Below are 25973 nucleotides of genomic sequence, written 5' to 3'. Positions count from 1 at the left end.
GCGTCACGCGTCATCTTTTTTTTTTTTTTTTTTTTTTTTTTTTGCGAAAGCAATAGGTTCTTGCTAAACGTATTGGGGTTGACCCCGCTGTTATTTCTTTAGTACCAAAGGTTGTTTAGTATGTTTCATGTATGTAGCTCACGCCTTGCGCTGTTATATGTTATACGTCTTGTTCTGCAGATATGAACTGAGCTTATGTGCCTGTTTTCAGACTCTGTCGAACACTTTCACTCGTTTACGGAACTGTGTATGTCTCTTAGTGTCCTTTACTCTCTCTCTCTCTCTCTCTCTCTCTCTCTCTCGTTTCTTTTTTTCTCGTTTTTTTTTTTTTTTTTTTTGCGTAGAACTTTGCATGGTGTCCTACTTTCGTCATTGTACATCACTTTTTTGTGCTTTTGTTTTGCTTGCCCGGTGAAAAGGAGTTCCCAGCGCCAATAATCGTGCCAACCTCTATTGTTTTTCCATAATAATAAAAGAAAAAAACAAGTCACAGATTTAAAAAGTCAAAGTTTATACTATAGCACATCCACTTTGTACAAAGGAAACAGCAAGATGTAGGCGACAAAAAAAGTAACTACTTGTACATTTTAACGTCTAAGAGTAAAAAAAAAAATGACAGTTATAACTGAGACCTTGCACTAATATTGTGTTCGCATTGAGCATTGTTGGCAGCCCAAATCTAACGATGTGTTTTCGGTCACGTTTGTGAAAAGCATGTTCTTTGCATCACTCAGGTTTTAGCTTTCCTCCAACTTGACTGACTCATTTGTTTGGCTGAGACATGGCGTCCGAAATACCAATAGTGGAACGTCCAGTCTTCATTCCGTGTCCTTGCTACTCGAAAGTTCTAAGTCAAACAACCTTTGACGGTTTGCAGCTGGAATAACTGTGCAGCCGCTCTTCGGTGCACCATAAAGACGCTACAAAGAACGACGGAAAGACCAACATTTGCTAACCAGCAAGAGTCTGCTATCACTGCACTGTTACCACGCGCAGCCATCATGGACAGTCCCGGACTTAATCAAAGACCTGTCTAACGTCGATTCCATTTTATTTAATTCGGTAACGTTTTCACAACTTAAGCAATTGTCTCAAGTCCCTTGTTTTATAAAGCCAAGTGCGAAAACTTTCTCTGGTTACTCGCTTCTTCGTTGACGGTCTCCTTGAAGATAGCAACCCGCTCCATCTTCGTCGTGGACTAATTCGCAGAGTTTGGAGCTCAAGTAAGAGATGTCTTCTCGCTTGCTGTGTGGAGCACCTTTTCAATCTTCCAATGTGGTTTGTTGGATTTACTGTATAGCATTACTTGAAGAATGCGCTTGCAGAGTGTCTCTAGTCTCGGACGCTTCCACAACATTTGTTATTTAGTCTTGTTTTATTGGTTGACTATTGTACGTACCCTTTAGCTAGTTGGTCAAAGTAAAAAAGTGGATCTTTGCACGATGACAGGCTCACGCCTGTGACTAGCGTCAGAAGAGTAGTGTACCCTCGCAGTAACTGCATCACATTTTTTTTAGAATAATTATGTCATTGATACCTCACATGACCAGTGCAAGCAACTTTAGCAACTACAGTCCCTATTGACCTGAACCAAGGCACATGTTATCTATTTATTTATTATTATTTATTTATTATTATTTATCTATTATTTATCTATTTATTTATCTATTTATTCTTTTTTCACTTCCAGCCGACCAGATTATCGGCTTTTATTATCCGGCATGCATTGAGCCATGGCAAGGAAGCTGCGCCTGGAGTTTTAGTGGCCCGGGCGCTCCATCATAGCGTGCAGGAATCTCACACAGCCCTCGTCTTCCGCAGTATAAACAGCAGCGATCTCCCGACAGCGATAATGGGCGGAGCATAGCGCCAATGACAGAAGATCACCGTCACCAACGCAGCAAGCCTATTTATGAGGCAAGCTCCAGCAAAGCAATATTCTGTGGGCCCAGCGTTGTCAGGTTAAGCGCTCCCTTGCCTCTCAGAGAATGGTCATATCCGGGCCCGCAAGCAGCGAGGCAGGACAAAGTGTCTCCTCTTTGTTGAACCCACTCGGATCGATTCAATGTGTGACTCGCTGACCCACTTCCAGGCTGTCACGCAGTGCTCGCACAGCTAGGACTTTGTAAGCAGATTGTTGCGCTCGCTGACAAATGCTGATGTTTACGCCATTAGTGACTCGGGCGGAAATAGGGATTCCGCGCTACTATGGCAACAGTTCGACAGATGAAACGCCGGGATACAGAGCGAAATGAAAACGGCGACAAGGGTGGTCTGGTAAGCCATTGAGCCCATTCGCACTCTCTGTGAAAATCGCGTTCTCATCAAGCAAGTTATATTGGCTTGCAGGCACAAATGCGAATTGCTATATATACATATAAGAGCATCGCATGCGTAATGCGAATACGTGGGTTCGTATCCCATGTGCGGCCAGTTGTTTTCGAATTAACTCTCATTTTAGTTTATTTATAATTTGTACATTTCAATTACTACAACAAGTAATTTCCCCTATGTTTCCTATGTTGTCAGTATATATATAAACGTGGATAGTCGATTTTCTAGCTGACATTAAGCGGCAAAAATTGATCTGGGCAAGCCATGTAATGCGTAGGATGGATAACCGGTGGACCATTAGAGTTACAGAATGGATACCAAGAGAAGGGAAGCGCTGTCGAGGACGGCAGAAAACTAGGTGAGGTGATGAAGTTAGTAAATTTGCAGGCGCAAGTTATAATCAGCTAGCGCAAGACAGGGGTAATTGGAGATCAGAGGGGGAGGCCACAGGGAGGGATAATGATGATGATTATTATGATGATGTATCATGTTCGCTGTATTGGCTCCCTTATTGAATGCTCCCTTGTTAACTCAGTGAATTCATAAAATTGAGACATAAAAGTTGGTTCCGCCAATACAACTTGATTGAAAGTCAACTATTACAAATAAATAAATGTGATGATGTGATAGGACACGACACGATATTACGTAAGAACAGGACATGGAAGAGCGTCTGTCCTAACGTTCTTTCTTTTCCTTTCCTGAACCAACTATAGGCCAGCAACAACTAGTGATAAGTAAATGTAAATTTAATTAGAAGCAAAGTCAATGACGCAACTAGAACATGTCATTCTGGCGGGAAACATTTCAATACTAAATCTTTATCAACATGTTCACGCCACTAACTTGACTATTATTTTCCCCCTCGGGGTCAAAGTACTTGTACATTTTCATTGCTCAGCGCCTCATAGGCAATCGATGCAGATAAAACATAATGTCAGCAGTTGTGGTTATCGCTTGTACATGACATTGCGACTGCGGCGCGATGGAGCCGGAAGTTTTAGTGAGCCTACATGCAAGCGCTGTTTTAGGGTGGTGACAGCCTTTGTAAGGATACTTTCCACCGCCAGCTAAATTGGCAGGTTAAACTTTCCGACAAATTATAAGGTCTGGGGCACTAAATGACGAAAGACCAGCCGACAGACAACCGTTTCCCGCAACCTTTGGTGACTTGAAACTAACATTTTGTAATAAACTTTGGCCTCAGCAGCCAGAGACATATAGCGTGTCTGAACATAGTACACGGTGCGTCTGCGTTTTAGTTAAACAGGCTAGTAAGCACAGCCTTCATTACAGCACACTACTAAAAACACCCTTTATATATTACGTACAAGTGGAAGGCAACGACAATGCTTAATGCAGTTCACATTCTTGGCGTGAGATAATGCTACCACGGGCACGCCACCGTGCCTTATAACTTGTTGCTTTATACGTGTCGCACGACATGCAATAAAAAAGAATAAGTTTGATGTGTTAAAATAAAAATAAAAGGCAACTAGTATATTAAAGATGCATGCAGGTTTCATGTGCGCATTGGTATAAAACTAAATTAAGGAAATTTAATCAATCGGGTGCCAACATGGGTACATCAGGGCAAAGAAAAAAAATTAAAAATTAAAAATGCAGGAATGCGCCACGACTTCTAGCGAGATTGAGGACCAAAATGGCTACCCACCAAACTTCACGGTAAATAGCGGTCACAATTGTGGCGCTTTCACCACCCTAAAACAGCGTTTGCAGGTAGGCTCCCTAGAAAGTTTGAATAAAGGACGGAAAGAGACTGAGAAAGTTACGTCACTCTACGCTGTCTCTATACACGTAGGCTAAAACATACCATTCTTTCTAATTCCGCCGCCGTCAAAGTGTGTTTTTTCACCATCTATTCAGATATTACAGAGCAAGCCTAGGCAGAAGAGCTAATTCCTATTCAAGAGATAGCGTATTTGATAACACATTTTTCCTCTCACCTTTGAGAAAAGTTACTATTACGGCGCACTCGGCAAAAATATGCTTAAAAGGGGTCCAGTCAACCATCCTGCGTATCAAACCTAAGGTGTAATCAGAGCAGAAACACAAATCCGCCCTCCCCTGATAATTTGGCCAGTAAAATGCATGATTACTACCACCTTCTTAACCCGCCCATGTTGGGCGATGGGGTATAATTTGTACTGAACAAGAGTGGTATCAGAGTGGACTTAATCAGAGCACTAACGTGTAGAGGCTAGGCGTTTCGCGTCATTCCTCTATTGCCTCAAGCTACCAGTGTATTTCGATGCTACATCAAGAACAAAATGGACCATAATGTTGCCTACCTTTTCCGCGCAAAGAAAGGTCACCGTGGCAGCAGGGATGTCACACGCATCCCTGCTGTGTGACACACGCAGGGATGTCACACAGCAGGGATGATATTCAGCTCCGCTGTGTGCGTGTGCGTGTGCGTGTGTGTGTGTGTGTGTGTGTGTGTGTGTGTGTGTGTGTGTGTGTGTGTGTGTGTGTGTGTGTGGGTCATTCAAATCAAATACTACCAAGCAAGTACCTGCCCGAATTGGCCCGCCGGCAAGGCACACCCCAGCAGACCAATTCGAGCCTCGATCGATGCGTCCTTGCTCGAAAGAGCCGATCTTGAGCAGAATGAAAAACGAGAGTCCCGTGGTATGACGTGCTCGCGTGTAGCCCGCACAGGCCATTGCTAATGCACGCCAAGTATACGACACCCAAGCGGAAGGCTGTCCGAGGCATACGGCGAGTAAAGATCGTTAACTATAGCTATCGTGCAAACAGTGGAAAACCAACGAGCTAGCACGCGACGCCGTTTAATTTTGAAGATGCAGGCAAGCGGCAGTTTGTTTAAACATTCAAAGCAAGCGCCTCGCAGGTGTAAAGTTATCCTGCATGCGCCTTATAGGAATGGCATCTGTTTAACGGAGTGACTCAAGACAGGATATCGCGGTTTACTTTAAGAGGGCAGTGCTCTTCTGAAAGCTAAGACGTGGACCTGATAACGCCTCTGGGTAACGACGGCTTCGTAACGTGTTAAATTACTCATGAGATTAATATATAGCACACTGCTTTATCGGGGGCTAATATAATCCTGCTCTCATACAAGCAGCTTTAGTTTGTGAGGTGAGCGACTAAGCGGACCCGCAGCCTTTGATACAGGCGTCCGAGGGCCGGTCAGAGAAAACTGGCACATGTATAGTAATGCTACAGTGGCCGCAACTTTGTTCAATGCTACGCCCAGCTCCGTAATGGTAAAATATAGGCTTGCATGCCGTAATATGCATGCTGTAAGGGCGCGTGCGGCAGGCGCTATACTTTTTATACACACCGGAACGATGAATGAGGACTATGAAGTGACGTGAGGGAAATTCACTGCGTTTAAACGATCAAGGTCGAACCTCCAAACATGTGATTTCGTGTAACTACTTAATTTCCTGTAATAAAGAAAATGTAAGGCAGTGCAAAGATTCAAAATGTTTAAGAAGCCAATTTTACAGCTCCATAGCTTTCTTAATGAGTACAGATATCGCATTTCTTTAATCTTGTGCTCCCAGTGATTAAAAGTTCCCATAACTATAGCATTGTTAATCTGACTCTGTATACATTACGGCTGTCCCAGAAACTTTTGCCAAATCGAAGTAACAATTTAGACCAACTCTGTATCCGGTCGGCTTGGTCTTCTTCTAAAGCAGCAATAGAAGTAGTCTGTAATTCGCCTTCTTACTTCTCGTTATAAAGCCGAACTGCTGTTGTCACGTTCTAAACATGAAAACTTTCGTGAATTTTTGTAAAATACAGAGTCTAGGCGGAAATTCTGCTTCATCAGTCACAACATTCAGCCTTCCCCTATAATCATAACGAATTTCATCGAAATTGATTCAACCGCTTTCAATCAGAACCATTTCTCCTGAAGAGGAATTTGTTTATATAATCACACCCTTTTTTTGTTCTCGTTTTCATCCCTCATTCCCTTCATTTTCTCCATGTCCCCATGTATACTTATCCGCAGGCTGTAGTTTTATCTCTCGGTGATCTCACTGCCTTTTTTTTTTTTCAAATAAATTTTCGCCTACTCTCAATCTGTTTCCATTTATTTAGATGAAATAGACCGATATAAATGTTATACACTTAGGAGGCTAAAGATAAGGTTGGGTGTCGCAACTTTCGTCATACTCCGCTTGAAAATAGTATTGGACGCGCCGCTGGAGCTACAGCTGCAGACAAACTAAGCAAGATTCCAGCTGTCTGTTGCCCTAGCATTTGTTTCCGGTTCCTGTACGGAAATACCCGAGCTTCATAAAAGCTGCAGGCCGCTTGGCTTACGTCTATTCTTGTCCCAGCCCGTCGCTTAGCAAACAAACCGTACATCCTGACCACATAAGAGGATGCAAAAAAAAAAAAAAAAAAAAAAAAAAAAAGCCGTGGCGTTCCTATCGTGCCTATTGCAGCTTTGCTCGCCAGCACATTTGTCCTGGCGGGTTTTCATTTCATTCTTTTTATTATTTCCAGCACAATGTCGCCTTATGAGGGGGCTGTAATGGCGACAAATAGTGGGTCACAGCTTGATAATGAGGCAGTGTGTGCACCTTCACTCATACTTCTTGACATTGCCGCCCCTGCCGACCACTGGAATTCCATAACCGGGATTATCGGCTCACCTATGTTGAAGGGGTTTTTATTTTTATCCAATACCTGTTCGCGAGAAGTGTATTATAGCTGTTTAGTCAGTTTCTTTGGAATTTGTATTAGGTATGCCATTTTTCTCTTGTTTGTGCGGTTATGAATGCACCGTGACTTGATCGGCTATTTCTATAGCATACGCCTGTTTACCAATATTTCCTTTCTATTGGCCAATTCGTGCAACATCCCTATATGCGAGGCTGCAATATGTACAACTAAACATAGCAAAATGCCGAAGGTTAAATGTTTCGATCACCTCTACCCCCGCACTTGTCTTTTGTACTTCTCATAACATTATTTTATATAGAATTTGTACGTAACCACAGTTTTGTCGACAACGTAGCAGATGAAGATCCACTTTGTTGTTAACGAGTGAACACCTGTGCTTTGAAAGCACGTTACATGCAACTTATCATATAGACAAAGTCTTCGCCTATACAGCTTACTAATAGTAAACTCGTGGACTCGGTGTGGCACGCCCACTGCCTTTCTTGAGCAGCAAAACAGGCATTGCCACTCTGCTATTCGTTCTCCATAAAGCACTGTTCCACAGCACTCGTCGCAAACACATATGCATAAAATGGTGTGTGTTTGCGCTACAGTATGTTTTTTTTTTTTTTATCAGGTTTTCCCAGCCATCACAACACCGACACGTTTGGGTAGGTCGATTTGGTGTTATCGCTAGAAAATTGCCAATCGGTAGCGATATTGCTCTTTCCGACGCACTTGCAATGCTAGCGGCAACCCACCCCCTGCAGCCTCACTTTGATAACAGAACGTGTCGTGCGTCTATTTTTTCGACCATTTAAACGCTTACAGTGCACTGGAGCTAGCCATTGCAGCGGAACGCGATCTCATTGAGAGCGGGTTGCAGCAGGTTATCAGCACTTCCTCTTTCATTCTCCATGCGCGCTGTATATAGGCGAGGCCCTCGGAAGCCGTTTCTCGTTCTCGCTGCAACTCGCGCTTCCATAGAGGCAATCGACGCGCGTTTTCTCGCCTCTGTTTGCCTCGGCCGGAAATACCCTAGAAACATTCTTTCGCGCTCATCCTTGCCTCGGTGGCATCGCGTACGTACCAACTCGGGCGCCTCCAGCAACTCTCCCAGGTAGGTTGATTGATTCGCTGGTGAACACTTACAAGCACATAGTTGTAGGTACTTAATATTCAGGGCGTCTCAGCTAACGTTAGTCAAGCTGTTCTAAGAAAGAAGAGATTTAAATTAACGCAGTGCGAGATACGATATAAAGATCTATGGTGTTTCGTCGTCAGAGGTGTGACGACCGAACATCGTAGATCTTAAAATCTTGCACCGTGTTTCTTAAATCTTTGTTTTTTTTTTATTTTATTTGTTTTTTTTTTATTTGAACCACTTGGCGAACCTTAGCTGAGACACACGTTATAAAGGTTAGTTACACATGTTTCAGGATTCAGTTCACAGCTGCCATTTAGCAGCATCTTCTGTCACTGATGCCGTGATCTTCTAAACAATTCCTGACACTCAACTGAGTAATTCGATCATATTATTTACGCATTCAATATTTACGCTTAGTAAACATTTGGGGCCGAATTCACAAAGTTTTTCTTTCGTAAATGCTATTTGCCACTGGCTAGTCGCATTTGCTAATGACATGTCCACCGCCAGGATTGGCGGGAATTTCTTCTTACGAAAAATTATAGCGTAAGAGCTTTTTGTGAATACGGGTCCTGTTTTTCTTTTGTTTCTTGTATTTTTTTTTATTTGTGTGTGTGTGGTACGCAGTTAGTAAAGAGGAATGAGTTCCTCTTTTACTTAGTTTACTTGACTTATGCACGTTTTTTCGTAGTTTACTTGACTTATGCACGTTTTTTTGTCTTTTATTTAGTTAAAGTTACTAACTGATGTTGTTGAGAACCTAAAGAACCATTTCTTAGTAAATGCAACAACTTTTTTTTTTTCAGGGTGCAACGTTTTGCGTTCTACAGAGTACAGAGACTACGCTCTACAGAGTCAGTCAGTGACGACGTAGTATTGTGGCCAAACTGTTTCAATTTTCTTTCCCTTTTCTTTCTTTCCTTCTTTCTTTCTTTCTTTCTTTCCTTTATTTATTTTATTTTATGAAATACGAATATTTGTACATTCTTACCGCAATCTTACCACTGCCAACGGAGAGCGAATTTACGACCTCGCGTGCAGCGCTAGAAGGCCAAACCGTTCTTTCTGTCTTTGTGGCAAGTTCCCAGATCGTGAGCTAGCATATTAATTGTTACTTGACCGTAAATTGATGTTATTTCCGTGGTAGCAGCCTAACAAACTGCGAATGTATAGAGTAGTATGTGTGCAAATGCTCGACATAGTTTGCGAACAAATATTTTTCTTTATAAGGGGTGTCAATGTTCCCTTTAATTTCTTATCCGAGATTTCCCATTTCGGAGGTGTAGAGCGGTGCATAAGAGCACTGGGAGCGCTTTGTCTCCCTTAATTTTAACGGTGATTTCAAAAGCGAGTGCGGCGCGCCAATCATGTCAAACAGCAAAGATAATGCGGTGTTGCCCAAAACGTGAATAGGTGAGACCGATCAAAAGCGAAATATTATATTTGATTATTATATTTAAATGTTAAATTTAAAGCTACATATAAACAAGATCAGCACCTGGAAAATGTTAGTCGTGTAAATGTGGGCGCTAACGCTCCATTGCGCGCAGAAACTGGGTGGATGCTTTATGACGAAAAGGCGTTTGAGGTGGCTGATGACAATCCACAGTTAGCACCTTAATGATAGACTAGAATGTTTGCTTGGCCGACAGCTGTCGCGACGATGAAACGGCTTGCTCGTTCTTGCTCTTATGCGTTCATTCTTCGTGGCTTTGCCACGAAGCGAGTTTGTGTGTGAGAAATAAATGGGGCCCTGGTGGCGGGATAAAGCAATAACACTATCTCAGTGCTCTGGGTCAGTGATAAATACGACGCTATATACTCCGACAACGGAAAATTACCAGCGATCGCATGATAGGCTTACTGAAAAGGGCAGCGCACGCTTATGGACGACTTCAGCATTACGAGCTCTGTCTCAGTTAAGCTATAAAAGGCTACTGAAAGCACGAAATATCATCATTAGGCTGTTGAAACATTAGAGTGAACAACATACGAACAAATAAGGAAACGCATACATAGTACATACACCGGGTGTTCAAAATTAACCTTTACAGAATTTTTAAACATCGCCTGTGGCAGGTAGCATAATTCTTATCGTTGAGCTGGGTTATTCGAGGAGGCGGACATTAGTAGCACGAGAAATCGAAACACATATTCAGATAATTAACAAAAATTGACTAATGAACTTTTTGGTTGAATACTTTACGACACATATTGCAATTTATGAACTCTAGTCGGTGAGTTTGCAAGGCGCATCCATTTGAGATGATGGATGACAGGATGACACCAGTTTCGAGATATTATTTCCCAAAGTGTGGGACGAAATACATGGGCGTTCCAGTTGCATTTGGACTTCGATGTATAAAACAGTAGAAGAAGAAGTAGTTTAATGATTTGAAAATGTAGAGAGGTCGGCCGGAAAATGGAACATCTGGCCTGCTACTCTACGTAAGGGAAGGGGAAGAGGGGAAGAAAACTGTATTTTGGTAAAAAACTAAGTAGAAGAACAGTGCACTTTTACGGCGAGTTTGAAGGCGCATATCTCCAAACTGGTGTCGTTCTGGAAATTCATTCCAAGTGGATCCGCCTGACAAGCTCACCGGCTACAATTCGTAAATTGCAATATGTGTCGTAAAGTAATTACCTAAGAAGTTAATTAGTGAATATTTGTCAATTAGTTGAATATGTGTTTCGATTTCTCGTGCTACTAAAGTGCGCCTCATCGAATAACCTAGCTCAATGATAAGAATTACGCTACCTGCCACAGGCGATTTCTAAAAATTCCGTAAAACTTAAAAATGAACACCCTGTATATGGTTTCCCCTTTTGCCGGCTTATCTGTATAGTTCGCACTAATGTTTAAAACGACATGGATTATCATGCAGCCCGCCCAGAATGTTGCACTTGTGACATTCATTACGTTGATCGTGGTCATCATCTTCATCCAGCACCAACTCAACCTCACTTTTGTGTTGCTCGCTCATTAGTGTCTCATTTACGAATCCATAGTGTTGTAACGCATGGAGGCGTACAGCCAGGACTTACAAAGTGTCGTCGCACACAACGAAGCATCTCCCTTCGTCAACAAAAACCGAACTTTTCACCATTTCTCCTACGTTGATAATTTTTTGACAGGAAGCATGCTATACTAGCCGACACTTCCAAGAGTCAACGAAAAAAGAAAGCGATTCTCGCGTCCGCGCTCGAGCAACGCGCCCTGACAAAGACGAAGGCGGGTTCCTTTGTCGCAAGGCCGTATTCAAGCTCCAACCTCGGCTTGCGTTTGATAAGGTCTGTATTTACGTCGCTTTTATCCTCCGGTCTGCGCTTTTTTTCTCAGTCAGCGTTGCTCGTATCGCTCGCAGCTTCTCCGTGTAATGAGCTATCCTAACTTCCATACGCACGTCAGCTGTCCATGCTGACGTAAAGCAACCGCAGCTGCTCGAAGGCTCTGCCTTGATGTTTATTGCCCTTCGCCCTTTCACGACCAGAAAAATAATATGACTGAAGGTAAATCAAGATAAATGAGACGAGAGAAATTCCGCATGTGCTCTACACTTCCATTTCATGCCTATCCGAGTTCCGTTATATTGTGGGCGCTGACAGGAAAGAGCTGAATTATGTAGTTGCTCAGAAAAAAGTCGCAGTTTCGCCCCAAAGGTGGATCATCGATTGCGATAGCAGGTTTGTAGACAGCTATACGAAGTGAGGATAGTTCTATCGGCCGGATAAACTTGGGAACATGCGCTTAGTAACTAAATTATCAGGCATGGTGTCAGCGCGCACAGACAAAAATGAACACATTACACTCGATGACCACGGACACTCGCTGTCAAAACGCTGGTGTGAACAAGCGCGGCGGTAGAAGCGAGTGAAGTGACCTTCGTGCTGTCTATCGCTTCAACGCAAACTGAGCGGCAAGAACACAGCACGCAAAAAGGTATGAGCTGTCTGTAGATTGCTTTCAAGAAACTGCGGGCGTGTCCGCGCGTTGCCTCGCAAAGTACGCAGTTTCAGGCGGAGTAGAAAACACCACGCGTGACATTGAGCCGCGATCGTTAGTTACCCTTGCGCCCGGTCGCGAATTACGCAGTTGCTGCCGGAGCACAACACCGCCCCCTTTCTCTCCCTCCCACCTCCCATCAAACCCCCCCCCCCCCCCACGGCCTTTCGCGCGACGGAAGACTCTCCGCTCTCCGCTTTCCTCGCTCGCGCGCCAGATAGAGCCGCGATCGTCGGCTCCCCTCGCGTGCTTTCACTCGCACATACACCATACGGCGCGCGGCGACGGTGTTATCGCTCTTGGACTTTATGCAGAACATCGCGGCGCCGGCGACGCCGACGGCAAAAATGCGCATGGAGTGTCCATATAATTTCTATCGCAGTAAAAATGCCTGTATGTTTACTTGGATTGAGTGAGTCTCGCCACTGCTAGCATTTACACTTGCAACAGAAGTTCTAGCACACTCTTGTGCCCAAACTTCTGTTTCCACAGGCAAGTGTTTCAGCTTCAACCGCAACGCTCGACGCTTAGAGGCTGCACCCGGCACAGCCTGCGCTGTCATGCCCAGCATAACAGCCGCGCGACGTCCGTTTGTCACGCAAGCATTGCGTTGCTCGCGCATTCATTGTCTTTATCAAAACGGGAAGTTCCGCTATTGCGATTCGCTAGTCCCGTCTGGCAATTGTCTAAGGTTGTTCACCTGCTTGACATCAACGCACTTCTGCGCTGTGCACTGATATATCTACAGGAAAGCTTCGTTATTTCTGACTCAAGCGAAGCAGGAGTATTTCTGCGATCCGAAATTGTAAAGCAATAATCGCTCCTTCATGTTATGCGAGCATGTGGCGTAGAACAAGAGCAATAGGCACGTCTGTGCGTTGACAGAATATTATATTTATTAGTGCTAGAATTTTATCCAGACACACGATTCTGCCATGTTGGCGCTAGTGACAGCGTCGGAGAACGTAAGTGCAAAAATGAAAACGCCCGCTATAAGTTATACCAATCTCAGGCGCTAATGTTTGAAGCTGCTTGCGTCAGAAAAATGTCGAGTGGCATAAAGCGTGTCAATAATTCCAACGGGTCAGTTTTTTTTTTTTTTTTTTTTTTTTTTGTCGCACGCCCTTCAGGCGGTTAGGAAATGATGAAAGTGAGAGATCGGAAACGGTAAAAAAAAAATAAGTTCAACGGCCTCTCACCCACGTCATGACTTAAGAGCAAAAACTGTTATTTTCTGTAGTAGTCTCTATTTTCTTTTTTTTTTTTTTGCCTTTCCCCAGATTTTTTGCCCGGAACATTTTTTGGCGGTATCGCGTTCCACGTTATCAAAATTTTCGTTCCCGATCATATACCATGTGCCTCCGCGATTGGTTCAATCTCCTCAAGAGTGCGCCTTAAGGTGTTAATAAAAGCGACGTTTCTGGCTCTGTCGAAGATGTCCTTCTCGTCCCAAAGCCCTCACAACTTCTGTTCCTCATCCCGTAAAGAAATAAAAGCAAAAAAAAAAAAAAACCCAGTTGTTCCGCCGCCGTCACGTAGGCCCACACAACGGCGAGCGTGATGGATGCTTCCTGGCAGGATGCTACGTGCTGACAGCCAGGTCTCTTAAAAGGGCGCGGCTGTGGGAAGCCGAGCACCAGGACAGAAAGGTCGAGACGTTGACGGCATTGAACTTGGAGCGTGTCGACTTTGAAGCGTTGGCAGCGCTGTCGCGAGAAGGGCGATGGGGCTCCTCGATCCACATGCGTTTGTCGCTCTAAGCTCTGCGGGCTATAACGCTTGCGAAAGCAGGTGGTCTCGGCGGCAGCGTTTACACTAGAGCAAAAGTCTATTTCTGTGCCGTGTGCCTCCTCACTCCCTTTGACGGCCTCTTCTTGCACATCGGCGTTTGTATGAGATCTGTCTTTGACGCGTACCACTTTGGCACGGGCTCCTTTCAGAAACGCACCAGCCGCAAAGCCGCCGGAGCTCCGCATTCCGTGGCCGGTCACAAAGATTGCGAGGTATTTATTATTTTTATCAAAATTTGCCAAGAGGTTTATTTGCGATTACGTATCATGTCGTTTTGATATTTATTATTTTGTCTTAAGCTATCTCCCTGTTTCAAAATACAAGTAGTATTTTCACTGCAGTTTGATGTCTAAAATGTGCTTTTCAGTCGTAGCAAAGCTATAGTAGTTTAGTTAACAGTCAATTAGGGTATTTAATGGCCTAAAGCATGGCACGGGCTTTGAGGGCCAACGTACTCGCCGTGGTAGATTCTACTGTGTAGTGGTTATGGCGTTGCGCTGCTGAGCTCGAAGTCATGGTTTCCATCCCTAACGTGGCGGCCGCATTTTGATGGAGGCGAAATGCAAAAAAAAAAAAAAATGTTCGTGTACTTAAATTTAGATCCAGGTTACAGTTCGTCAGGGGGTAAAACTTAATCCAGAGACTCGTACTACGGCGTGGCATAATCAGATCGTGGTTTTGTCACGTAAAACCCCCGCATTCATTCATTCATTCATTCATTCATTCATTCATTCATTCATTCATTCATTCATTCATTCATTCATTCATTCATTCTTTTAGGGGGGGGGGGGGCATTGTATTTTGAAGGGCTCCCGATTAGAGCACTGCACGGGCTCGGGCTTACCCGAAAGCCCGGGCCGGGCCAGGCCGGGTAGAGCAGTTTTTTCACGGGCTCGGGCCGGGCTCGGGCACGGCGTGTGCTTTTTGACCCGGGCTCGGGTTTTTTGACGCGGGCCCGGGCCGGGCTCGGGCTTTCTGGTGGTGTGCATGTAACGTGCAGCGAGTTATTCTCGGGCGTCTCAACTCTGAAAAACATGGACTTTCGGTCTCGGGCCGGTTTCGAGCCGGGCTCGGGCCGGGCTCGGGCCTAAGGTAAAGGGGTGGCGGGCCGGGCCGGGTGGGTAACGTAGATTATTTCCGGGCCCGGGCCGGGCCCGGGTCTCGCCATAAAAGTTTTGATCAGGCTCGGGCGGGCAGCCCAAAGTAAAAACGGGCCCGGGCTGGGCCCGGCTTGAAAAATTCGGCCCGTGCAGTGCTCTACTCTCGATTAAGTTCAGCCGGCTGGGTTCTTTATCGGGCACGTATGTCTAAGCAAAGGAGCTTTTTTTGCATTCTGACACCATATAAATTCGGCCTTTGCGACCCGAATTGAATCGGCGCGACCTCGTGATCCGCTGCTTAACACCATATCCACTAAGCCACTACGGTGGCTTTTTAGCAAAGCTGCCCATTATGTCTACGAGGCTTGAAGAACCAACAATTTGCCTACTTGTACGCTACTCTACTCGTAAGTTGTATATATTTTTATGTATTCTGAAATTGTATTATCGCTCATCTCCTCGCATCGTTTTCCTTTATAGCAAAGCTGTTAATTAGTACGACTAGAACTGCTCGAAAAGGTTATACAAGTGCTCTCGCGGTCTCCTAAAAACTGGGTAATTCACCAAGTTTCATTTCATTTCATTTAGTTTCATTTCATTTATATGAAATGAAACTTTCACCAAGTTTCATTTCATTTAGATGAAATGTGGGGCATATTATGGGTGGTGCATACATGCAATATTGGAAGTGTGAATAACGGGCTGAATGAAAAATTTTAAGCCCCTGTTTTCTGTCTGTTTAGAGGCGTTATGTAAAACGCTTAAAAGCTTTTCCCGCTCACCTGAGAGAATCAACGATGGCAGCAACTTCATGTTTAAAGACCATAAGGGGCTGTGTTATGCATTGCCAGCATACAAAGTTTGAAATGTGCAGGTTTTGCTTACAAGCTTCGCAGCAAATTGCTTCCAGAAACTTTTAGAGCTTAACGAGCATATTTTACGAATCCCGCAGGAAGTTCACCCAATGTCCTGAAATAATTAAACATGTCACAAATACGTGTGGGCAAAGTTACAAAATAGTCAGGTAAATACTGGTTTTATAAAAAACGTTCTTCAGCAAGTGTTTCAGTGCGTTTTACGGCCGTTATTAGTTATGTTTCCTGGTGTCGCGAGATACCTCTACGTTACGCCGAGTTCTCATTTAGTGAAAATGGGTGATGAAGAGCCATGTTAAGTGTAATGAGGGGCCAAACTTTAACGTTTCTGGCTTAAATATGAGCTCTGCAAATAATTACCGAACCAGTTTCTTTTTTCCCTATTTTCGTCCTTTATAACAGGCGCCTGTCATGTCCTCAGTGAACTGAATGAAGTACCTTGTTCATATTTTGTAGAAGTAAAGGGAATGTTATGGGCGAGGCAAAGTTTCTAACAATGTGGGTTAATCACAGATTTTTCACTAAATTGTGTATGCGAGCGCTTCGGAGCGTTATGAATGTGTTTTACTAATGGAGCGGAATTTAGCCCACTGTCCGAGAATTAATTGTAACTACCACCAGGATCAAACTTTAAAACCAACACATTCATGCACTTGAAATGGGACTGTGATTCTGCGCACGGTCGCACAGCTTTGTTGCATTTTTTAACGTCTTCAATCTGATATTGAGGTGGTTATTAGCTGCAAGCGTGCGTGAACATCGTTCGGCTTTTACCGTGTATCCCAGCTAACGTTAGTCAAGGTGTTCAACAAAAAACAAGAAAAAAATACAAGGTGCAAGTTAGAATTATAAAACCTACGGTGTTTGGTTGTCAAAGGTCTGACGACCGAACACCGCAGGTCTTACGATCGTATCTTTCACCATCTATCTTTCTATCTTTTTTTTCTTTTTTCGTTGAACAGCTTGGCTAACGATAGCTGGGACAACATTATATATATATATATATATATATATATATATATATATATATATATATATAATGATAAGCTCGTTGCATAGGCCGAGCAGAGCGTTCTATACTTCGTTTCCTTCAGTGGTCCGTCACTTGACTCTTGATTATTGCATTGATTTACTCAGTTACATAGGGTGCTGAACACAATGGTTCGGGAATAGCGCATATATGCAGTGTAGTATCTACTATACTTAGTTGTGTCATAGTTGACTACGTTCTAGGCAATGTCGGTATGTTTACAAGAAGCATAAAAACCTGAAGCTATATTAAGCCTCAATGAATTTCGGCTACCATGTCAGCAGAAAAAAAAATGTTTTTCCACTTAATATTCGACTCATCTGTGCGGCCGGCGCCTGGTTGGTTCTTGCTGCATTTCTCCTCAATCGTACGAGCTTCCGTCTAGTTTTAGATTTTTTTTTACCCTAAGAATTTTTAGGAACGAGAATTAAACACAAAGCTCCTCATCGCACAGTACACAATATTTTTCTGGAACTCATAGATCTCTGTTTCCTTGTTCTGTGCTGCAGGACAGCCGCAACCATGGAGAAAATTAAGCAAGCCGAAAAGGCTGCAATTTTCGGACTCAAGGCCTTCAGAAAGCACAAGGAGGTACGAAACGAAGCTCACCTATGCTGCGTTTGTGTTTTCAGACTGCATATTTTGAACACACCTGATTGTCGTGCATGATATGTGGTGATTTGAGATGCAACACAGGCCCCGCTGCAGATCATTTTGCAGAGGCAGGTGTAGTGGCGGGAATTGTAGTTCCCTACCGGCCGCGGCGGACGCGCATTTCGATGGGGGCAAAAAAACACCCATGCACTTATATTTAGTTGCACGTTAAAAAACCCCAGGTGGTCGAAATTAACGCTCTAAAAGCCTAACTGTTCATTGCGTCATTACTGTGATCATACGCCCTAGCCCGGTACGCGATGACGGTATGCTAAACCTTTGATCTCTCGGCCTATCAACGATGGTTCTGTGGAGAGGCGACGCATGCGCCAAGGGCCTAATGTATAACGTATCACACAAATCTAAAAATTTATCATGGAAATGTCAGGCGGGGTAATATTGGTGTTTAATATATAACGCTGCGTAAGATAATGAAAACAACAAAACTAAACCAAAACACAAATGCATTCGAGCAGTAACGGAAGCGTCTACAAGAACGCTGTGACAGAGTCATGGTTATGCTGTCAAAGCGGCGACATGCATGCATGTGGGCCGACATTTAGAAGTGCGAACGTGATAATTACCCACCCCCTGTTGTTGCTATATAATTTGATGCTATGGACTGCCAGTACCTTGTGTGAAGTAGCCGCTTAAAACGCGTAGGCATTGCGATATATGTGTACAGTGTTGTATAGATGTACGTATATGTGTGTGATATATGTGTATAGTGATTGAAAGTTACAGGGGCACTTGTAAGTCTGCTTACGTGCATTGAGTGCGAAAGCACTCGGGGCATGTCGACTAGATTGACGACGTCCATACTATTTCGACGTCCATGCCACGTGACATTGTCACATGACGTCATCACTTGGACATGTGACCTTGCAACTTAAGGTTCTTACTTTGTCACGTGGCTTATTTATTTATTTATTTATTTACTTATTTATTTACTTATTTATTTACTTATTTATACATACTGCAGTGCAATGAGCGCTATAGCAGGAGTGGGTTAACAGAGGGAAATATACACCACAAAATACCATACATCGATGATGTGCTAAGAGCTTAAAACCATACATCTTGGATGGCGGATACAGAACTTTGGGATGGGCATGAGCAAATAGACCCAGGGAAGGAATTCAAGTCTTCTACAGAACGAGGGAAAAAGCTGAATTTAAACATGTTAGTGCGTGCAAAGTAGGGCAGCAAGTTTAAGCTGTGATGTCTCGTCGATGACTCTGGCGCAAGGTTGGCATAATTGTCTTTTGTAAGCCTAACCGAAGAGTTGACTATGCTGTGCAAGAAACCTAATGATGCGATGCGGTGACGTGTACAGAGTGAAGGTAAATTCAAGGAACTAAGTGCAGAAGAGGGTGAAAAGTCGCGATCATAACGGTGACATATAAATTTTACAGCTTTTTTCTGAATCGCTTCCAGTCTGTTAATCTCACAGTGCTTATAAGGGTTCCAAACGACAGATGTGTAGTCAACAACAGGACGGATTAGCGATTTATATAACAGTAGCTTTGTATCTTTTGGGGAGTCGGATAGTGTTCGACGTAGGTAACCTAATTTTCTTAGTGCTTTGTTACATATGTAATCAAAGTGTTTTGACCATGACATATGCGTAAAAATGACAGAGATACTTATACTCGATGCCCTGTCCACGGTTCGGTTATTGTAGAAGTAATGAAAAAGAGAAGTAGAATATTTGTTACAGAAGGACATAAGGACGGTTTTATCAAAATTAATGTTCATTTGCCAGGTATTTCACCAACTGCAAAACCTAGCAAATGACTCCTGGAGGCGGTAATGATCATCAGAACAGTTAATCACTTCATATCAAGCACAGTCGTCGGCGTAAAGAGGAATGTTAGAAGAGATGTTTACAGGCAAATCAATTATGTAGATTAAGAAAAGCAGTGGCCCAAGAACGGAGCCTTGGGGCACTCCAGATGTCACATGAATAGCAGAAGAGTCGGTCGAGCTGTAAGAAACAGGGAGCGAGGTGAAAGAAAGCTTGAAATCCAATGAACAAGCCGAGGATTATTTAGAACAGCTTTAAGTTTGGAAAGGAATTTAGAATGTAATACTGTGTAATACTGTGACAGGGGTAATTGGAGATCTCAGGGAGAGGCCTTCGTCCTGCAGTGGACATAAATATAGGCTGATGATGATGATGATGATGATGATGATGATGATGATGACTGTGTCAAATGTTTCCGAGAAATCTATAAAAGTAGCGTCAACCTGGTTGCCAGCATCAATGTTAAGGAAAATGTCATGCGTAAACTCAACTGCGTTGTTGTACTAAAGCCGTGCCCAAACCCATGTTGTATGTTAGATAGCAGATTATGCGATTCCAGAAAAAGCATGATGTGTTTATGAATGATGTGTTCCAAGATTTTGCATGACTGTGATGTCAATGAAATTGGTCTGTAGTTTGACAAAGACGGCTTATCACCAGATTTATAAAGCGGAAGCACTTTAGCTAACTTTCATGAGGAAGGAACAGTGGCAGATGATAAATATTTGTTAAATATGACCGTCATATATTTTGATGACCACAAGGAATAGCGAAGCAAGAATGCATTGTGTATCCCGTCTGGTCCAATGCATTTCTTGGTATCCAAGTTTAATATAAGGTTAAGAATACCTTTATTGATTATGTCAACGTCACTGATTGCTTCAGAACAAACTATATTGGTGAGAGAAGGAATGAAGTTGTTATCGGTAAGAAACACGGACTGAAAATACTTCTTGAAAGCGTCTGATATTACTGACAGATCGCTGATGACGTCATTATCAATTTTGAAAGAAGGGGGTGAAGCATCACGAGCTAAAATAGAAGACCAAAATTTACTAGGGTTATTTCTTAACAGATCGGGCAGTTGAACCCGAAAAAAGAAATATTTAGCCGTTTTCAGCTTAAAGTTAAGTTTATTCTTGGCATTGTGAAACCTGTCCAGGGTTATGGGATCATTGTTTCGTTTAGAATGCCTATATCTACGGACACGACGAGATAAATACAATATGTCGCGAGTTATACAGAGAAGGTTAGCATTACTTTTCTTAGTTTTAATGGGCACCAATCGTTGGGTACATGACTTGACAAGATCCTGAAAGTATTTAACTAGACAATTTACATCCTGACTGTCTGAGAGATAACAAAACGTATCGAAATGATCAGCTAAAAGATCAGTAATGGAATTGTCGTCCGCACGAGTGAAGTCAGGAAAGCTAGTAAACGTATAGGGTGAATTGGAGGCTGGACAAGAGACAACAAAACGCCTTTATGATCTGGGAGTTCCTCAATTACCTCGGAAGAGAAGTCCGTTTTCGCTAGGTCAGCGCTTAAGAAAACTAAGTACAGGATGGAACTTAACCTAGTTGCGCTAGAAACAACTTGAGTGAGCCCAAATGACAAGGAAGTATTTATTAATTCGTGACAAATTGCCACATCGCGACCTGTTGCAGTTAATGACGGCCAGTGGATGCCAGGAGCGTTCGAATCGCCCATGCAGATAAATCGTGATGTAGCAATGTTAGTCTGGCACATGAAATTTGCAATAGCATGAAGGACATCAAGGGAAGAACCGGGCGGACGATATATAACGCTAGTTACAATAAACTGGTTATTCAGGAAAATTTTACACCACACGGATTCTGTATCTGGGGCGAAGGCAAAACTGAGAAACGAAGATCTGAACGGATAAGCCATGCGACGCCGCCGCCAGTGCCGTGAATCCTGTCTAGGTGCACGGCAGTAAAACCGGGTGTAGTAAACACGGAGTCATAAATATTACTATGTAGCCATGACTCAGTGATGACAACAACATGAGGGGAATAAACAGAAATAAGAGACAGTAAATCTGGAAGTGTTTTAACAATACTGCGAGCGATTATGTTCAAAACGATGAGGTTATCGAGATGGCCAGAACAAGGTCGGGTAGAGGATGAGCTGGGAGTCGAAGACACAGGCACATAAGGTAGTGGTTGATTACATACTTTTACTAATGTGTTTGAACTGTCATCCCAGTTATAACGAACGTGGTCAATGAACACATGACCGTATCTTAACTTGACGACAGAACCGTTGTTACGAAAAGGAGCTGATTTTTCCCAGATTTTTTTTTCGAATAGATCTAATCCTTGCAGAGAAATATTCTGTAATGAATAAATTTGAGCCCTTGAGTTTATAAGTGCTCTTTAGAACCACGATTTTGTCGTCAAAGCCTGAAAGCTTCAGAATAATGGGACGGTTGTGATCAGCGCGTGCTCTACCAAGCCTGTGGACGCGTTTAATGTGAGGACAGCTAATCTTCAAGGTCTCGGTAAATAAAGACGTAACGTTGGACAACAGAATGGCAGGGTTTTCATTGGGGTCTTCCAAAACACCGTGTATTATAAGATTATTTCTTCGAGAACGATTTTCTAGATCGTCATTACCAGCTTGGTAATCTTAGAAGGAAAGGAGTTGACTTCTGTACGTATTTCGAAAATTGAACTGAAGTCATTAGGTGAGGATTCCAATGCTCAAACACGCGACTCTAAAGCAGTAAAACGGCAGGCAACTGTCTGTTGGAATGACTTAGTGTCGGCAATGTCTTGAGCCAGCTTACTTTGCCCAATCATTAGTTTCATGGCATACAGGAGGAGAATGCACATCAGCAGCCTCATCGAGATCGGTATTGGAACCAATCGCACTCCTAGTTCCAGGTTTATTACCAGACTGATTGCTTATACTGGCATTCCCCGCCTTTTTCGGGGGACCCGGATTGAGTTCCACATCATCGCTCAAGATAAGACTACTTGTGCAATATAAAACGTGCAAGCACCATGACAAAAGACTATGCGGGCAAGGAATTAAGCAGCAGCAGGAAACGATCATCAGATCGGGTACATACAGCATCTGAATAACGTACCTGCATGAAGATCAAGCAACGATTGAACATCGTACCGGTGCTGCATCAGCCTGGCCCACTGAAGAATCGATCGATGCGCGGGACATTTATATACTCTTGGTGGCTGACGTCACGGACCCGTAGTTGTCGGTGATCGCTTGGTCATACCAGACGCTGTTACTGGAAAATTCTGATGTGCAAACGCGTGTTTATCTTATTTTATCTATTTTTTGAATGGGGATGTATGCGGAAATTAAAACAGGCGTGGAAACGAGTTCACAGCGAGACGAACGACGGAGAATAGCGGCGTTGATGTTTGCACGCCTGCCTTTTCCGCACCGCGAAGTGTGTTTATTTGTTGCAAGGTACCCAGTAACAAAATACTTGTTATTGAAAACAATTGAATTTCCACTGATTGTGTGATTTTTATTTTGATCGTGCAGGTGATCCCTCTTGTCGCGATCATGTCAGTGGCCACCATCGGTTGCATGGGCTTCAGCATGTACACAATGATGAAACCGGATGTACAGTGAGTTCGACGTGAAAACGTTAACAGCTTCCGGAAATGTGTGTTCTGCCTGAGTAGTGTAGAAAATGAGGACCTAACCTAGCAAGCTGATCGAAATTTGCCTGTGTTTCATGGTCACTGTCGCTACTAATGTATCAACTAAAATTGTATGCTGTATAGAGAAATATCGTACAAGATAGAATGAGCAATACAGAACCAGCTATAGCTATCTAACCTATATTCAGTAAGTTCATTAGTTTTTGTTCTAAAAGCATGTGAGAACAAAAGGGCAACAAGCTAGACAAACCATTTTTACTCTCTTCATACCTTAGGCCTTGAAACTAGAGTGTTTCAACGTGAATTGAGAGGAAGGACCACGAAGGCACACATATGCGACATAACAGGGGTCTGCGCGCGTCGTACGTGTGCATTCACTGTCCTGTCTACTTGCGCTGCGACATTCATTTGGATGGCGATGTGCCAATTAGCTCAGGAATTAAGCCTTTCAGAATGCTATAGCGGTCGAGTTGAACAATAACTTTAATAGTGAGGTTAATGCAATAGTTACTGTAGTGATGATGATTATGATGATGATGATACGAACATTCTTCTGTATCTAAACCGTTAGATACACACTTAGCTACACTGTTCCTAATAGAAAGTTCGAGAGGGAAGGCACCCGTGCGCCGCGTGATGGTAAAGCGGGTAGCTGAAAGTTAAGTGTCTGGCAGCTTGCGGTATAGGTTGCACAGAGTGCAATGGCCAGGGGAGAACGGCCCTATAAAAATGTTGATGACATGCGATCCACCGGACTTTCGTAAGTAGACTTGGCCGTTTTCTTAAAATTGTTGCGGCGTATTTAACGTCAACTAGCGAGGCCTACCGAGTCGTCGTCGCCAATGGTCGGACGTGGACGCCAGGAGCAGTCCCATTAAAATTGCGTCGCATAAAGAAACACGTTTCCGGCATCAGCTTCGACAGAATATATGTCTAACATCTTCTGCTGTACCACCTGAGTATGCGATCATTTCGGATGTAATTCCACCACGCCAGTCTTTGTTGTTGTGATTTCATATTTAAATATCTGGAATATCCTTTTTCTATTTGCTAACGAAATTTTTCCACAAAGGATACTGCAATTTTGCGCCAGTACAATAAGATAAGATTTCACCTTTTCGAGCTTATCTTATCCCCAAATAATAGTCGTCACCTGTCTTGCGTGTCTTTATATTAAGGACTCGAACGGCGTGCTCGTATCAGCGGTACATAGCATTCTTGATAGGAACGCAGCGAGCACAAGATATGCACGCATGACAGACGACAATTAGTTTGGGCATAAAATAGGCCCCAAAGGGTGCAAACTGTGTTAGTGATAGGAAGCGTTTTCTTCTTGGTACTTGTTTGTAAAACGGCAGCATTACTTTATCGGCCATGTAATAACTTTTCTATATCATTTCAGGTGCAGCAGAAAAGACGAGATCCCGTCCTGGATGCGGTACAAGGCCGACAAGACACAAAAGGTGAGTTTGCATGTCACAGGGATGCGCGCCAATAGATATTTTCTTTTGCTAACATATTTCAGAGCAGGAGTCATTGAACTCGAAGTGCGCATTATGCGCAGTAGTGATTCAGATTTCCTCAGTATGTATTACCTCATGTTGACACCAGTAAGGATATGTGCTAGTCTTGCTTATAAGAATAGCGCACACAGTGCGAATCTATTGCGAATGATTGCGATTCGCAACAAAATTGCGAATCTATAGCTGAGGCTTTTGTGCGCACTGAGAGTGGTACAGAGCACTATAGGTCCTGTACGAACTTCACGATCATCAGGAGCCGTTCTGGCATACATTAATCTCGCCGAGGTTCTGCAAGAAGCAATGAAATTGGTGCCTTTATAAACGATTCATCATTGAATGTATTCACAGCGCGGGGAGTAGCTAGCTGACTGTGCCTGGGTATTTATTTATTTATTTATTTATTTATTTATTTATTTATTTATTTATTTATTTATTTATTTATTTATTTATTTATTTATTTATTTATTTATTTATTTATTTATTTATTTATTTATTTATTTATTTATTTATTTATTTATTTATTTATTTATTTATTTATTTATTTATTTATTTATTTGTTTGTTTGTTTTTAGCGGGTAGTAGTATATACGGAGTAGTGGACGGCTCTTATAGATTAATACTGCGTCGCCTGAGCCGGCGCAGCTGGCAATCAAACCCGAGACCTCGTGTTCGGCGATAGAACCTACAAAGCCACAGCAGCGGGTAGTTCATTTGTTCCTCGCCATTGCCTCTTGAGATACTGTCCGCAAAGCAGTATTCTTTTTCCTTAATCTGCGAATCGCTTCTTTTGCAGCTCTACGTATCGGAAAAAGACTGGAAGCTTGACGAACGGGCCGTCGAGCTGGAGAAACTGCGCAAAGAGATCGGATCCACGCGCTGAGCCTTTCGCCAGTCCAAGGCACACAACTCGCGAGCCTGGCGTCATTTCAGTGTTCGTGTTACCTCGTGTAGGTTGCGACTTCAAGTACTCTGCCGATCTGTGATCAGGAACAGAAAATTTCAGCTGACTTCTGCCTAGTTCCAGTTCACTAGGAACGCAGTAAACATTGCTTAAAATTTGCTTGCTGGCAGCTCGTTTTGCTTGGATATGCCTGTCTTATTGTCATTACCATAAAGGTGTCGCTGACTGCGAAATTAAGGATTGCGTTTCGTCCATTGGAGGGGTCGAATAATTGTGCTGTATCGCTTTTTAATCTGGTGCTGTCGCCTGGTTTGTGCACTGTAGCGACTATGTTTCTACTGGTTGCAAAAACTCTATTACACTGAACGTTTAGAGGGGAAGAGACTGCACAAAGTCGTAAATATTTTGCAGTGCTCTAATCGGAGCTTCTCTCACAGCCATATGTAAATCCGGTAGAGAAAGAGTTTCACTTATTTTT

General features: G+C 43.2%; 1 protein-coding gene across 3 annotated transcripts in view; it reads left to right on the top strand.

The window, feature by feature from the left end:
* LOC119456483 (normal mucosa of esophagus-specific gene 1 protein) overlaps positions 1–25973 on the top strand; it is a 38030-nt gene extending 12057 nt beyond the window's left edge. The window contains exons 1-6 of one of the 3 annotated variants that reach the window (XM_037718294.2): positions 7828–8122; positions 14093–14155; positions 17458–17539; positions 22950–23035; positions 24474–24534; positions 25388–25973. In XM_037718294.2, coding sequence (XP_037574222.1) covers positions 7920–8122; positions 14093–14155; positions 17458–17539; positions 22950–23035; positions 24474–24534; positions 25388–25474 — 582 coding nt within the window. In that variant the 5' untranslated portion in view covers positions 7828–7919 and the 3' untranslated portion in view covers positions 25475–25973. Of the gene's footprint in view, positions 1–7827; positions 8123–14092; positions 14156–17457; positions 17540–22949; positions 23036–24473; positions 24535–25387 lie in introns of those variants that run through there. The other 2 variants (XM_049669897.1, XM_049669898.1) reach the window with 2 other exon arrangements.

This window comes from Dermacentor silvarum, chromosome 6, assembly GCF_013339745.2.
Source record: "Dermacentor silvarum isolate Dsil-2018 chromosome 6, BIME_Dsil_1.4, whole genome shotgun sequence".
NCBI lineage: Eukaryota > Metazoa > Arthropoda > Arachnida > Ixodida > Ixodidae > Dermacentor > Dermacentor silvarum.
The sequence above is the reverse complement of the archived record's forward strand: the minus strand, read 5'-3'. Positions and strand labels throughout refer to the sequence as shown.